General features: G+C 45.8%; 1 protein-coding gene across 1 annotated transcript in view; it reads left to right on the plus strand.

Annotated features, from left to right (window-relative positions):
• Positions 1 to 4289: 4289 nt before the first annotated feature.
• bmp7b (bone morphogenetic protein 7b) overlaps positions 4290 to 17069 on the plus strand; it is a 177395-nt gene continuing 164615 nt past the window's right edge. The window contains exon 1 of the mRNA XM_078236309.1: positions 4290 to 4994. Coding sequence (XP_078092435.1) covers positions 4601 to 4994 — 394 coding nt within the window. The 5' untranslated portion in view covers positions 4290 to 4600. The remainder of the gene's footprint in view (positions 4995 to 17069) is intronic.

Below are 17069 nucleotides of genomic sequence, written 5' to 3' on the forward strand. Positions count from 1 at the left end.
AGGAGATGAAGAGTAAAACAAGGACAAAATTTGTGTCAAAAATAGCCATAGATCTATAGAGAATAAGGCATCACAAGCGGTGAAAAGCATATAATTTAGCATTATTAATGCATTTTTGGGCACCACACTTCAGAAGGATGTCAAGGCGGGTCGGATCAAGGAAAACCCCAAGGCTTTTTACTCTTATGTGAGGAATAAAAGAATGACCAGGGTGAGGTTAGGGCCGGTCAAGGACAGTAGTGGGAACTTGTGTATGGAGTCAGTAGAGATAGGAGAGGTGATGAATGAATACTTTTCTTCAGTGTTCACCAAGGAGAGGGGCCATGTTTTTGAGGAAGAGAAGGTGTTACAGGCTAATAGGCTGGAGGAAATAGATGTTCGGAGGGAGGATGTCTTGGCAGTTTTGAATAAACTGAAGGTCGATAAGTCCCCTGGGCCTGATGAAATGTATCCTAGGATTCTGTGGGAGGCAAGGGATGAGATTGCAGAGCCTTTGGCGTTGATCTTTGGGTCCTCGCTGTCCACGGGGATGGTGCCAGAGGACTGGAGAATGGCGAATGTTGTTCCTCTGTTTAAGAAAGGGAATAGAAATGACCCTGGTAATTATAGACCGGTTAGTCTTACTTCGGTGGTTAGTAAATTGATGGAAAGGGTCCTTAGGGATGGGATTTACGACCATTTAGAAAGATGCGGATTAATCCGAGATAGTCAGCACGGATTCGTGAAGGGCAAGTCGTGCCTCACAAATTTGATAGAATTTTTTGAGGAGGTAACTAAGTGTGTTGATGAAGGTAGGGCAGTTGATGTCATATACATGGATTTTAGTAAGGCGTTTGATAAGGTCCCCCATGGTCGGCTTATGATGAAAGTGAGGAGGTGTGGGATAGAGGGAAAGTTGGCCGATTGGATAGGTAACTGGCTGTCTGACCGAAGACAGAGGGTGGTGGTTGATGGAAAATTTTCGGATTGGAGGCAGGTTGCTAGCGGTGTGCCGCAGGGATCAGTGCTTGGTCCTCTGCTCTTTGTGATTTTTATTAATGACTTAGAGGAGGGGGCTGAAGGGTGGATCAGTAAATTTGCTGATGACACCAAGATTGGTGGAGTAGTGGATGAGGTGGAGGGCTGTTGTAGGCTGCAAAGAGACATAGATAGGATGCAAAGCTGGGCTGAAAAATGGCAAATGGAGTTTAACCCTGATAAATGTGAGGTGATTCATTTTGGTAGGACAAATTTAAATGTGGATTACAGGGTCAAAGGTAGGGTTCTGAAGACTGTGGAGGAACAGAGAGATCTTGGGGTCCATATCCACAGATCTCTAAAGGTTGCCAGTCAAGTGGATAGAGCTGTGAAGAAGGCCTATAGTGTGTTAGCTTTTATTAACAGGGGGTTGGAGTTTAAGAGCCGTGGGGTTATGCTGCAACTGTACAGGACCTTGGTGAGACCACATTTGGAATATTGTGTGCAGTTCTGGTCACCTCACTATAAGAAGGATGTGGAAGCGCTGGAAAGAGTGCAGAGGAGATTTACCAGGATGCTGCCTGGTTTGGAGGGTAGGTCATATGAGGAAAGGTTGAGGGAGCTAGGGCTGTTCTCTCTGGAGCAGAGGAGGCTGAGGGGAGACTTAATAGAGGTTTATAAAATGATGAAGGGGATAGATAGAGTGAACGTTCAAAGACTATTTCCTCGGGTGGATGGAGCTATTACAAGGGGGCATAACTATAGGGTTCATGGTGGGAGATACAGGACGGATATCAGAGGTAGGTTCTTTACGCAGAGAGTGGTTGGGGTGTGGAATGGACTGCCTGCAGTGATAGTGGAGTCAGACACTTTAGGAACATTTAAGCGGTTATTGGATAGGCACATGGAGCACACCAGGATGATAGGGAGTGGGATAGCTTGATCTTGGTTTCAGATAAAGCTCGGCACAACATGGTGGGCCGAAGGGCCTGTTCTGTGCTGTACTGTTCTATGTTCTATGTTCTAAGGCCTTAAAGAGGGTGAGAAAGAGATTTACTTAAATACTATCATGGTTGAGGGACTTCAGTTACATGGAGAGAATAGAGAAGCTGGGGTTGTTCTCAGAAAGGTTAAGAAGGGGTTTGCTTGAGGCATTCAAAATCATGAAAGATTTTGGCAAAATAAATAAGGAGAAACTGTTTATAGCGGCAGGAAGGTTATGAATCAGAGAATACAGGTACAAAGTGATTGACAAAACAACCACAGGTGAAAGGAGGAAACAATTTATTTTACACAGCGAGATGTTTTAATCTGGAGTGCATTACCTAACCCTAAAGGATGGTGGAAAACATTCAGATGAGAACTAGATAAATATTTGAAGGGAAAAAAATTACAGGACTATGGGGAAAGAGCAGGAAAGTGGGATTAATTGATAGCTCAACTAAAGAGCTAGCGCACAGTGGAACAAATAGCATACTTCAAATCTTTATCGTTCTATGTTTTATGATTTCACAATATCAACAGAATCACCTGGTCAAATATCACAATCCAATTCTTTATTGCACCTTGCACACTCCCACCCTCAAGCTTCCTCAATCAACATGGATTGGCCATGCTAAATTGCCCTTTTCATAGAATCCCTACAATACAGAAAGAAGCCATTTGGCCCATCTAGTCTGTATCAACTGCACCCTCTGCCCTATCCCTGAAACCCCACACATTTATCCCGCTAACCCCCTAGCCTACATTGCTTTGGACACTAAGGGGTAACTTAGCATGGTCAATCCACCTAAGCTGCAGATTTTTGCACTGTGGGAGGAAACCCACGCAAACACGGGGAGAACGTGCAAGATCCACACAGACAGTGGATCAACTCCAATTACCCTGGAATGTATCGACATCCAGAATCTTGACACTAATGCCTGATCTATAACTTCATGTTTGACACTGAAACCAACCCTAACTACAACTCAAACCCCAAACTCACCTTAACCCTAACCCATCTCCTGCCCTGGGTAACAGCAATGTCCTGAGCCAGTGGATTAATGTAGCTCAACTCCTCACCAGGTGATTCTTTTACTAAGGCAGATGTCAATGACTGAAGTTGAATTGGATAAATGTGGTCATAGAAACAGGAAACTTGTCCGTAGCCCTCTTATCTCAGCTATTTACACCCATTGAAACTGCCCCCATAGACATGATCACTGACACAGGAATCTTTTGTTATTTCAGTTGTTTACACACAGCTTCCTCACGGGATTGAGACAACGCTACTTGATAATGTTATCATCATTCAGCCATGATATTCAACATTTCTACCTACTATTGCTCAACCGCTACTGAATAGGAAGGTTCTGGCTTTGTACCCTGGCTTGGTTGATCTCAGAACAATTGGAAATGTTACAATTGGCCCCAGTGCCCATATTCCTTGATGCCCCTGTGTTAAGTCTGAGATCACCGGGGGATTGGCTCCAAAGAACTCACACTGCAGTCCAGCCACAGGAACAGTAGGGATTATTGTAGAACAGTTATACTCCCACTCCAGCCCTCAACTGCTGTAGGGTGGATTCCCTGGGCAGGTCACCCCTCATCCCAGGATAGCTCAATGGGGGATTTGACTTCTGATTGTTTCCCAAGGATGAGTGCCAGAAACAGCTGACGTGTGGACTAATGCAGAACCGATTGTGATGACCCCCAGAGTCCAATAACCTGCACAAATTCACTGTTTGGTTTTACACATTATGAATAGTTACCTGACAAGATACTGGAGGGAAACATATCTTCACAAAGGGTTAACAATGTCAGGGGTTAATAGGGGAAAACTTAAAGATACTTCCTCGCTAAATTTTAAAAGAGGAAAAATTACTTTTGGCAGATATTGAAAGTTGTGATCATGGGAAGACTTCTTTCTTCAAACAAGCCTGATTGCTATACCAGCATTGGTATAATCCTGCTATGCATGAAATGACTGCTGTGTTGGCTTGTGATAACAACAATGACAGTCCTTTAAAGTAATCTTGTATATGAAGCAGGTTGGGATGTTTCCAAGAACTTGCTTTCTCCCTCTCTCTCTTCCTTGCTGCTCTCCTCACACATTAACAGGTTCACAGAAAGGGACATTGATAAAGCAAGAGGGACACTGACAGCAACTAGGGGTTCAAAATAATTCAATTCGATAGAAAGAAAAAAGCAAGGAGACATCCTGCCCTATGTCAGCCTCACCCCCTCATCTCTTCATCAGCAAGCAGCTAAACTCAAAAGCCCATCCCTCTCATTTAATTACAGACGCCCTTAAGACATTCAGATAATTTGCTGTTGTTACTTTTGAGTTTAGACTAGAGGGTGCTCCTCCCACACAAGCAGCCTCCTGCTGGCTCCGTCTGAACCAGACAACTGCACAGATTTACATGCAAAGGGATCGCAACTCCTGTAGATGAAGAAACTCTCCAGCTCTCTTGCTTAACTGTGGGAGTCAGTTCAGACAACATGGGTTCTAAACTATACCTTCACTCGGGTAGCTTTGCCTGGGAAGCCTCGACTAAGCTGTAAAGAGGGGAAAGGAAAAGAAAGAGACAAAGAGAGAGAGGGAAAGTGACCATGTTTGTGTAGAGGAGTCACACAGCAGCCCAACCTGAGAGTAAGAATGACCTTCCTGCTGTTAATTAGAAAACTTGTAACAGGACTTCTCTGGAACTGCTTCTTGATACAGTCGGTTTTGGGAAGTCTCACCACTGACAATGGGATCCATTCCAGTTTCATCCACGGCCGCCTAAAGAGCCAGGAGAGGCGGGAAATGCAGAGAGAAATCCTCTCAATCCTGGGATTGCCTCACCGCCCCAGACCACACTTGCATGGCAAGCACAACTCGGCACCTATGTTCATGCTGGATCTCTACAATTCCATGTTGATGGAGGAAGCGGGGGGCTACTCATATCCATACAAGGCCCTCTTCACCACACAGGGACCTCCGCTAGCCAGGCTCCACGACAGCACCTTTCTCAGTGATGCCGACATGGTCATGAGCTTCGTCAACCTGGGTGAGTCTAGAACATTCCTTTGATTCAAATTACAACTGGGGCTGTGAGGATGAACTAAATCTTCAAAGATTTTTTTTAGCTTTGTCGGTTCCGCAGAGTTTGTTGTAGGCAGTTGTAAAGGTCTTGATAATACTTGACATTTTGAATGAGAATCCACTTCAGGTAGGAACTAAACTGCTAAAATTGTAAGTGTCCCTTTAACTTGGAGGCCAGCACAAGGCTGCTGAAAATTTAGTTAGGAGTGAGTTGTATTCCTCCCAACACCCACCTCTCTGTTTAATTAGTGTTTTCTGGTCTTCCGTGAAACTCACGCTTTCAACTGCTCAAGTAGGTGGGTAGTGGTCTCTACTCGTGGGCCTTCCCAGGTACCTGTTCTCCAATCAGCCACTGGAAGCTATGGCCAGGATGTCAATTCCCCTTCTCCCCTCTCTCACATTCACTTACTTTTTTCCACTCCGCAACCCCTACCTTCCTTTTTACGAAAAGCATTTAATTTTCTCACGAAAACAAGACAGTCTTGTGTTGGCACAACAGAACCACAGGAACATGTCAGTTTGACATGGTGCCCACAGAAGGAGCTTTAGATTACACAAAAATGTATTGTATCTTCAGGATAATCAGCAAAAGGACCTATTTGATGAGAGTATTTAACGCATGTCTGCATGATCTGAAATGCACTGCTTGAAATAATAGTTAAAACAACTTTAATTGCAACTTTCAAATAGTTGAAAAGCAGAAATTTGCAGCTGAATGGGGATAGAACAGGAGAGTAGGACTAATTAGAGAGTTCTTTCAAAGAACTCACAAAACATAATGGGCCAAATGGTCTTATTCTATGGTTCTTCCTCAATCCTGAATGGAAAGAGTTAAGGAATTGAGTTGAACTGGTCTGATACTAACTGTAGGCTTGATCTTTTATGCTGGTGTAGGATTTGTGTTCATGCTGCACTTTAGGGGTTAAAAGCTCAGCTCACAGATAATAATTTGGAGGCAGGGGAATGTTTCCTGGTGAAATTTCCTGGTTAAATATGCACACCGTTGCCTGTCTCCCAGCTATTCTGTTGTGTGGAGCTGTTGAATGTAAACCTCACTTGATACAGTCACCTCAATCAAACTGAGCAGCTGGTAATATTTCTATTAACCCTTCGAATACTGGAATATTCCTCCTCTTTCACCTTACCCCTCTCCTACACTCTTATTTCCTGACACACAATTACATAGCTAATAAAAACTGTCTTGCATGTGGTCCATTCTTCGCATATAGAGTTTAAATGGCTGTTGCGTGAAGGCTTCACTGCTGAGCTAAGCTTTTATCCTGAATTCAAACTTCACACTGAACATTTTCCAGCAGGGTTGTATGGTAATATCAGGAGCAGAATTCTTCGCATTTTCTAACCCAGGTGAGCTAACATCAGTTAGAAACTAAACTGCTGTCTGACTGAGATTGACTAATTAGACCAGAACCTGATCCTGGATTGTCCTTTGCTCCACAGTAACTGACAATAATTTGACTGAAACTTCTCTTGCTATCAAGAACACTTTCTATACCTTTGATTCCAATATTTCACCTGCTCTGTATTTTGAATCACTTGTGGTAGATTCTCATCTTATAGGTTATTGGAAATGTGAATTGGGCTGTTTCCATAATGGGTAGTTAATCCACAATGCCAGTTTTACACCCAGGCAACCACCTGAAAATCTGTCACAGAAATGTTGTAGCGTCTGTCAATGACAAGCACAGCCAGTGTAACTTGAGCAGAAGCTTCATCCACAGTTTGAACATGGTTTCCAGCAAAGTTTCCCACACGATCCATTACAAAAATGAATCTGGTTAATCTCTGCTCTTTGTTTAACTTTCACAGTGCTAGCAAGGCTACCTGATCTTCCTAATGTTTTAGCTTATGGTTGACACCATCTGTGTGAGATCCAGTGATATAAGAACAACAAAAACTCAATTTAACATGATCACATGTGCTGTTCACAGGAACTCTAGCTAGAGAGGTCCCCAACCTTTCTTACCCAGGATCAGGTCCCAGGTTAATTCCTGGCCTGTACCCAGTTAGCTGACTTCAGTTAAGGCAGATATTGAGATATTAGAATGGTTGAGTGTTCCTGGGTGAGGAATATTTAACCAGGTGTGCCATTGTCATTTCTGTTGTCTATACTGCCCTCTGGTAGGTTGTTGAGGTTTCAGGTTACTCTTAATCCTTATCCAGTAGTTGTGCTGGACAGTGTGTAGAGTAAGGCCTATGTCAAACTGTGCTCTATTTTTTTGAGAGGATTTACTAAAAGCATTTCTGTAGTGCCTTTCATTCATTACCTCCAGACATCCCAAAGTGCTTTATAGTTAATAAAATACTTTTTAATTGTAGTCACTGTTCTAATTTAGGAAACATATCAATCAATTGATGATACACAGTAAAATCTCACAATCAGCAATTTGATGATGACTATTGATGCGCGATTAATTCACTCGGGAGGCTGGATCGTACCCGGGAAATAAAGGCTTTTATTAGCAACAAGAATGGAGCATACTGCATAACAATACAATCCCAGACTAAAGGGTCACTAGGAAGTGCAGTGACCTTTATACTCCTATAGGAAGGCGGAGCCAACCGGAGTGCACCACAAAACAATGCCAACAGGTGGAACACCCCAACCCTAACCCCAACAGTGACAACAGTAACATATGTACAAGTACCCATAGTGATAACCATCTATGGTTCAGTACCCACAGTGGTAACCATCTATGGTTCACCACATTCACCCCTCCTTTAAAAACAAAGGCCAGTGGAGCAAAAAAACAGTACGAACTGTCCATATATTCACAAGTTCAGTCGTATCGGAGGTCCGCACCGTCTCTGCGACCTCCGCAGCACTGGCGGTAGCACCGGTTCTGGTGACCGTGGTGTCCCTCTCTCCAAGGTGGTGTCCAGTGACTCCTCCAGTTCCTCGCGGACGGGTGGAACTCGAGGTGGCGACAATCTCCTGGACTCAGGCAAGCCTCGAGGTGGCGACAATCTCCTGGACTCAGGCAAGCTGTACACGGGAGTAAGAGGATTAAGTGGAGGTCCCGATACTGCCCGCACCGTGTCAGGAGGGGAGAGAATGGGCAAAGGAACCCTTGATGTGGAGATGCCGGCGTTGGACTGGGGTAAACACAGTAAGAAGTTTAACAACACCAGGTTAAAGTCCAACAGGTTTATTTGGTAGCAAAAGCCACACAAGCTTTCGAGGCTCTAAGCCCCTTCTTCAGGTGAGTGGGAATTCTGTTCACAAACAGAATTTATAAAGACACAGACTCAATTTACATGAATAATGGTTGGAATGCGAATACTTACAACTAATCCAGTCTTTAAGAAACAAAACAATGGGAGTGGAGAGAGCATCAAGACAGGCTAAAAAGATGTGTATTGTCTCCAGACAAGACAGCCAGTGAAACTCTGCAGGTCCACGCAACTGTGGGAGTTACAAATATTGTGACATGAACCCAATATCCCGGTTGAGGCCGTCCTTGTGTGTGCGGAACTTGGCTATCAGTTTCTGCTCAGCGACTCTGCGCTGTCGTGTGTCGCGAAGGCCGCCTTGGAGAACGCTTACCCGAATATCAGAGGCCGAATGCCCGTGACCGCTGAAGTGCTCCCCAACAGGAAGAGAACAGTCTTGCCTGGTGATTGTCGAGCGGTGTTCATTCATCCGTTGTCGCAGCGTCTGCATAGTTTCCCCAATGTACCATGCCTCGGGACATCCTTTCTTGCAGCGTATCAGGTAGACAACTTTGGCCGAGTTGCAAGAGTATGTACCGTGTACCTGGTGGATGGTGTTCTCACGTGAGATGATGGCATCTGTGTCGATGATCCGGCACGTCTTGCAGAGGTTGCTGTGGCAGGGTTGTGTGGTGTCTTGGTCACTGTTCTCCTGAAGGCTGGGTAGTTTGCTGCGGACAATGGTCTGTTTGAGGTTGTGCGGTTGTTTGAAGGCAAGAAGTGGGGGTGTCGGGATGGCCTTGGCGAGATGTTCGTCTTCATCAATGACATGTTGAAGGCTCCGGAGGAGATGCCGTAGCTTCTCCGCTCCGGGGAATTACTGGACGACGAAGGGTACTCTGTCCAGGGGTGCGGGAGCGATGGGGGTTTCCAGGTCCCCTGCAGGCGCCAGATCTCGGATAGAGACCGTGTCCTCTCACCCGTCAGGATATGCTACATAGGCATATTGAGGGTTGGCGTGGAGGAGATGGACCTGTTCAACCAAAGGGTCGGACTTGCGGGTCCTAACATGCCGCCGCAGGAGGACCGGTCCTGAGTACGTCAACCAAGACGGCAGTGAGGTCCCAGAGGAAGACTTCCTAGGGAAGGTAAACATCCGCTCATGTGGGGTAGCATTGGTTGCCGTACACAGGAGGGACCGGATTGAATGGAGCACATCAGAAAGTTACCCCTGGGGTTGTAACTCGTAGTCCTACTTGAGGCAATTCCGTTAGAGAGCAGGTATTGCCTCAAGTCGTCGCTCATAAACGACGAACCCCTATCACTGTGGATATAACTGGGGTAGCCAAACAGGGTAAAAAGACTCCGCAGGGCTTTGATGACCGTGGCAGCGGACATGTCAGAACAGGGAATGGCAAAAGGGAATCGGGAGTACTTGTCAACCACGTTGAGGAAGTACACATTCCGATCTGTCGAAGGAAGGGGGCCCTTGAAATCAACACTCAGTCGTTCAGAAGGGCGAGTGGTCTTAATGAGGTGTGCCCTGTCAGGTCGGTAGAAGTGCGGCTTGCATTCAGCACATACCTGGCAGCTTCGAGTTATCGACCTGACATCCTCTATGGAGTAGGGCAGATTCCGGGCCTTTACAAAATGGAAGAGCCGAGTGATTCCCGGATGGCAGAGATCATTGTGGAGGGCCTGTGGCCGGTCCTCCTGCACACTGGCACATGTTCCACGCGACAGGGCATCTGAGGGCTCATTGAGCTTCCCCGGACGGTACATGATATCATAGTTGTAGGTGGAGAGTTCGATTCTCCACCTCAAGATTTTATCATTCTTAATTTTTCCCCTTAACGTGTTGTTGAACATGAATGCCACGGACCGCTGGTCCGTGAGCAGGGTAAACCGTTTTCCAGCCAATGCCGTATGCCCTCCACAATGGCCTGAGCCTCTTTCTCCACAGAGGAGTGCCGAATTTCAGGGCCTTGGAGGGTGCGAGAGAAAAAGGCGACGGGCCTGCCCACCTGGTTAAGTGTGGCGGCCAGGGCGAAATCAGATGCATCAGTCTCCCCCTGGAAGGGGATGGACTCATCGACAGCGTGCATTGTGGCTTTCGCGATGTCAGCTTTTATCCCTTCAAAGGCTAAGCGAGCCTCTGCTGCCAGGGGAAAAGAGGTAGATTTTATGAGCGGACGGGCTTTGTCCGCATAATTGGGAACCCACTGTGCGTAATACGAGAAGAAGCCTAAGCATCTTCTCAGTGCTTTGATGCTAGTGGGAAGGGGAAGTTCAAGGAGGGGACGCATACGGTCTGGATCGGGGCCGATGACCCTGTTTTCCACCACGTATCCGATGATTGCTAGGCGGTGCTTGCTGAATACACACTTCTCCCTGTTATAGGTCAGATTCAGGCGAGACGCAGTGCGTAAAAACTTCAGGAGGTTGGCGTCGTGGTCCTGCTGGTCATGGCCGCAGATAGTGACGTTGTCCAGGTACGGGAAGGTAGCCCGTAGCCCGTTTTGGTCCACCATTCGGTCCATCTCACGCTGGAAGACCGAGACCCCATTAGTGACGCCAAAAGGGACCCTTAAGAAGTGGTAGAGACGGCCATCCGCCTCAAAGGCCGTGTATTTTCGGTCCTCTGGGCGAATGGGGAGCTGGTGGTAGGCTGACTTCAAGTCGATGGTGGAGAACACCCGGTACTGCGCAATCTGGTTGACCATGTCAGATATGCGCGGGAGAGGGTACGCGTCCAGCTGCGTGTACCTATTAATGGTCTGACTATAGTCTATGACCATCCGGGGCTTGTCTCCAGTCTTAACCACCACGACTTGCGCTCTCCATGAGCTAGTGCTAGGTTGAATGATCCCTTCCCTGAGGAGCCGCTGAACCTCAGATCGAATAAAGATCCGATCCTCAGCGCTGTAACGCCTGCTCTTAGTTGCGATGGGCTTGCAGCCTGGCACAAGATTTTCAAATAAAGAAGGCGGGGTAATTTTGAGTGTCGAGAGACTGCACGTGGAGTGCGCTGGGCAATTTGGAGGCTGCTGTTCTCCCACTGAAAGTGGAGGGAATGGCCCATCGTACTGTAGGGTCACACTCCTCAGGTGGACCATAAAGTCCAGTCCCAGGAGTACCGGAGCGCAAAGGTGCGGTAACACGAGGAGCCTGAAGTTCTCATAAACTGTGCCCCGCACCGTTAGAGTTACCATGCAGCTCCCAAGAACAGTAACAGATCGGGACCTCGACGCCATAGAGATTGTCTGCCTGACAGTTTGTACGCGGAGAGCGCACCGTTTCACGGTATCCGGATGAATGAAACTCTCCGTGCTCCCGCTGTCAAACAGACAATGTATCAGGCGTCTGTTTACCTCTATGTCCATCATGGACTTGTCGAGTCTGTGAGGCTTGGCCTGGTCCAGGATGATTGACGCCACTGTTGGATCCCGAGTGCAACTGCAGGCAGCTGAGATGGTCGATGATGAGGACCCCTGCTGGTCGTCTGCGGCCGGTGTCGACCAAAATGGCTGCGCCCATGGATCGCACGTGGTCGATGGCATTGATAGTGGCAGCACCCACAGGTCGCACGTGTCTTACGTCGTCGTCATCAGGAATGGCGGCGCCCATGAATCGCATGTGGTTGAAGACATCGACGAAGCTGGAGACGAGGAGACGGATTCTGGGGAGTCACACGCAGCACTGCTTGGCTTCGAAGGGGGCTTCGCTCGGCACACTTTAGCATAGTGCCCTTTCTTTCCACAAGCGGAGCAAAATACCGTCCTGGCCGGACATCTCTGGCGAGGGTACTTCGCGAATCCACAGAAATAGCACCGTGGGCCTCCTGGAGCTGCCGCAGCCGTCAGGTCCGAGGTTGAAAGCACGATCGCACAGTTCCTAGGAGCCGCTGGGTAGAGTTGAGTAGGTGGCTGTACTTGCCATGATGTTCCCACGTGGTCGGTGGGGTAAGTTTCAAGACTTCTGGAGGCCGTTTCCATCGCATCAGCCAATTCCACCGTCTTAGCTAGGTCCAAGTTACCCTGCTCTAGCAGCCGCAGGCGAATATAGGATGAGCCGATTCCCGCCACGAACGCATCTCGGATCAGATCGTTAGTGTATTGAGTAGCTGGCACTGGTTTGCAATTGCAGGCTCTAGCTAGCTGCTGAAGTTCGCGCAGGTACTGTCCCGTCGTTTCGCCGGGCTGGCGCCGTCGAGTGGCTAGTAGGTGACGAGCATGAATCTCGTTTGGCGGTTTATGGTACAGCTTCTTGAGTAATTCGATGGCCTCTTTGTAGTCTTGGGAATCACGGATTGTTGCATACACAGTGTCGCTTACCCTTGCGTGGAGGACCCGCAATCTGTCGGCTTCGTTTTGGACTGCTGTTGAGGCGTCGATATAATCCTGGAAACACTTCAACCAATGGTCGAAAGTGTTCGATGCTCCAGCGGCACGCGGATCTAAGGTTAGCCGATCGGGTTTTAACATCTGCTCCATGTTGGGTTTTTTTCAAAACAAAAATTGTTGCTAATAAAATTGATGCGCGATTAATTCGCTCGGGAGGCTGGATCGTACCCGGGAAATAAAGGCTTTTATTAGCAACAAGAATAGAGCATACTGCTTAACAATACAATCCCAGACTAAAGGGTCACTAGGAAGTGCAGTGACCTTTATACTCCTATAGGAAGGCGGAGCCAACCGGAGTGTACCACAGAACAATGCCAACAGGTGGAACACCCCAACCCTAACCCCAACAGTAACAAGAGTAACATAAGTACAAGTACCCATAGTGATAACCATCTATGGTTCAGTACCCATAGTGGTAACCATCTATGGTTCACCACAACTAGATCATCTGTTTTTAATGAAGTAGATTGAAGGATAAATGGCCAGAACTTCAGGGATAACTTTTCTGTTCTTCTTCGAAATAGTACCATGAGATCTTTTGCATCCACCGGAGAGCAGACCGCGCCTCAGTTTAACATCTCAACTCCCTTACTGCTGCACTGGAGTGGCAGTTTATAAGTATCTGTGCATTTATCTTAACTAGCCCTTGAGGTAGCAAGTTTCCCATTCTAACTACTTGCTGGATAAAGAAGTTTTTCCTGAATTTATTATTGGTTTCATGGCCCTAGTTTCCCACACCACTGTAAGTGGAAACATTTTCTCTCTGTTTACCCTAAACACCCTTCATAATTTTAAAGAACTCTCTATGTTTCTCCTTAGCTTTCTTTTCTACTGAAAGGAACCCAGGCCTTTTTTTTAAAGAGAGGAGAGTGCAGCTCATTGTTTCAACGTTCCTTAGTACACCCACTTCCTTCCCTCCTTAAATTTCCCTACATCATGTATGAACCTCACTGCCACCTGGTTGGCTTGGCCCAGCTTTACTGGATAACTGTCAGTGGTCTTCAGTTGATTTAGATTCAGTCATGTTGGATGCGAGTTTAATTTTACATAGAGGGGGAGAACCACCTCTTCTGCAGTTTGTGTGCAATCCTTAAAGATGGTCCAGGAGTTTGAAATCCAAGCATTCACATAGAAGGAAGGCAAAAGGAAATTGAGGGATGGCCATGCAGTCAGGCCCTGTATCTATTAGCATGGTAATATCTGCTCTTCCCACATCCTTCAGCTAGCTGCAGCTCAGAGGATGCCCTGAGAATCTGCTGCCAACATCCACTATCCTGAAATTGTTTTGTAGGCTGTGTGCAATGAGGCTCCTTCTAAATAAAAGCTCTCTCAACTTAGTGCCTCTCTATCCTGCCAGGAATTCAATTGATAACTCATGACACCAGTCTGTCCCACTGTGATATAACCAAATAAACTACCTCAGCAAACCTGCAGCTTGCCGAACTATTTGGCAAATACACTTAAATGATGTAAGATCATGACTAAATGATGTGTATAGGTGTGGGTAGGCCAGAAATTCTGGGTCAGGCGCCGGTGTGCAACACTCACTTGACTAGCTGCCGATGCTATGAAGGTGCAGTGTGATATCAACATATAGTTGCCTTTCATTGGGTCGTGTCTGTCTTGTATTGCATCTGAATCAGTTCATTTACTATATAGCCCTGTATACTCAGTGAAGTTGGAAGAAGAAAGACTGCATTTATACAGTGCCTCTCTCAACCTTGAGATGTTATAGATGGAGTTAAAATAGTGTGCAATATTTTCTCATTCAATTGCCAGAACAGATTCAAGGGGCTGAGTGGTCTACCCCAGTCTCTCTGTTTTCAAAAAACAAGACCATCAACCCTAACAAATCATGGTGAGAAGGCAGAGTGATATTAGGTGAATTGTTGCTTCAGAGAGCCAGTTTAGACAAAAAAAAGGCTGTATGGACTCTTTCTGTGCTGTGGAAATTCTATGACTCTGTGAAATCTGTTCAGTTTGAGGCGAAATTATCATGGTTGCTAAAGAACTGTAGATCAGAATCCAGTAGAGTGAGATTAGCATTGAAACAAAAGCAACATTTGAAAGCTATATAGAAATGGCCTCCAACTGCTCTCAGCTACAAAGCAGTGAGATGAAAGAACAACAGTGAATCTCATTTTTGAAAGAGGAGTCAATCTCCCATTAACACCTTGTTTGAAAGAGTCTCTACATCCATTTTATAAAGAGGGTCTCACCATTAGTTCAGGCAAATTCACCGGCAGTAAATCACCCATTAAAATCTGCATCTGGAGCCTTTTTAAAGAACCAATTCCAATTTTAATCCATCATAAAGAGGGAAACACTGTAAATAATGTGTTTATTTACAAAAACTGTAAATAATGTTTTGTTTTACTTTCTCTGCATCTATTGATATATGTTTAGAGGTTGTGTAATTTGGTGGAAACTGGCTAGCTGCTATCCAATTCGTCTAATCTGACTCCTCTACTGCAACATTAAACTCATTCCCTTCCTTTGTAAAGACAAATGCAAATGTAAGTGACATCAAAATCCTTCTCAGCAAGTAGTTTCACAAAGTGCCAGCAGTGGCAAAGGTTGTTGGCATCACTGGAAATCATGCAACATCTGCCAGAGTCTAGACATGGGCCTGTCAGATTAGAATACAGGGGAGAACTTGGCTACAGACCAAGTGCTGTAAAATGGGATTCGAATAGATACGTATTTGATAGGCAGCGCAGACTTGATGAGCTGAAGGGCCTCTTTCTGTGCTGTAAAACTCTATTGCCGAAATTTTACTGGCACGCCCACCCCTGAATCAGGGTGGGTGAGGCTCGCAGAACAGAATTCTCCATTGGTCTCGGGAGGGATTTTTAAGGCAGAGGTACATAGATTTTTGTTAGGTAAGGGAATCAAAGGTTAGCGGATGGATGGAAATGTTGAATTTGTGACACAAACAGATCATCCATGAACGTTTTGAATGGTGGAGCAGGCTCGAAAGGCTAAATGACCTACTTCTGCTCCTATTTCATATGTACGTATTAGTTGTTAAGGAGTCTCCAACGTACTTATATCTTTCCTTAAATAAGGAGACAAAACCTGCAAACAATATTCAAGATGTGGTCTCACCAATGCTCTGTATAACCAAAGCATAACATCCTTACTTTTACATTCAATTCCTCTCATAATGCAGGATAGCATTCCATTAGCTTTCTTCAAATCATAGAATTGTTAAAGGGCAAAGGGAGATAGTTTTGTGTGATTAGCGCCTCGATATTGGACAAGTTGCTATTGGAATTGGCATATCTCTTGGAGAAACTGAGGTTGTTCTTTCGTGCTTTGAGGTACCTGCTGTAGGTCATCCAAGTCTTCGAAGTGTGAAGAAGTGTGGGCTTCACACCAGTTCCTGGAAAATCATGACCTTAGTATCGGGTTTGAGATCTTGGTTCTCAAATACTCTTTTCCTCAGCTGGCCGAAGGCAAAGCTGGCACACTGGAGGTGATGATGCATTTTGTCATCAATGTCTGCCTTGTCATTGATTTTAATTGAAAAGCACCAAGCACAGGACATAACCTTTTTCAGTCTCATGGAAGCCTTGTCTCTGATAACCAAAAACACTAATGGAGTATTCTCAAATTTGACTGCCCTCAGAGATTTGTCACCATCCTCTGCCTGTTCCACAGTGACACACAAGCTGTGTATTTCACCAATGGAATCACCACAGATCCTAGCTCAGTGAAGACATGTCAAATACAGCTTTGCTGCAATCCTGCACCTCTCATCTCCAGCTAATTACCCAGAGCTGTGGGGATAGTCCACAGAACAGATAGGGAACACTGTTCAAACTACACCACCTTCAATCCAAATCCAAATCCATTCTAACTTCAGTCATAGAGTTCAGGACACAGGTAATGTTTGTGTGTGTGCTCACTCAGAAACTGAGTTTCATTGTTGACTCCTTCTCTGAAGCATATGAGAAAATGGGCCTTTCACTACACACCTATAAAACTAAGGTCCTCTTCTCACCAGTTCCCAAAGCAAAGGACCTCTTCTCGCCCCTCACTCAGGACCCTGACAATTAGCCTTTGATTCCTGAAACCTCCAGAGCAATTGTAAATTATATATAGATCAAACTGGGTCGAGGCAACAAATTCTCTTACTTGAAAGCCATTACTGAGCCAGTTGGGTTTTTACAACAATACAACATCTTTTATTGTTACTAGATTTACCAAATTAAATTTAAAGTGTCTGTGGTACCTCTCATTTACTAGTCTAGTATAACCACAAGGCTGCTGTATCCAATTTAGATAAGAGGTCACTGATAGTACCTACAGTGATGAATAGAGTTAACTGATGTCCTAAAGACAGAAGAGGTGCATCTGAAAACTTGGCCAATGTGTCAGGTCCAACAGTGAAATTTGATAGATATTTTCAAATTCACGATGTGTCTGGACAGAGAAAAAACTGTTCCCATTGGTGGATAGAT

This window comes from Mustelus asterias, chromosome 20, assembly GCF_964213995.1.
Source record: "Mustelus asterias chromosome 20, sMusAst1.hap1.1, whole genome shotgun sequence".
In the NCBI taxonomy this organism is placed as follows: domain Eukaryota; kingdom Metazoa; phylum Chordata; class Chondrichthyes; order Carcharhiniformes; family Triakidae; genus Mustelus; species Mustelus asterias.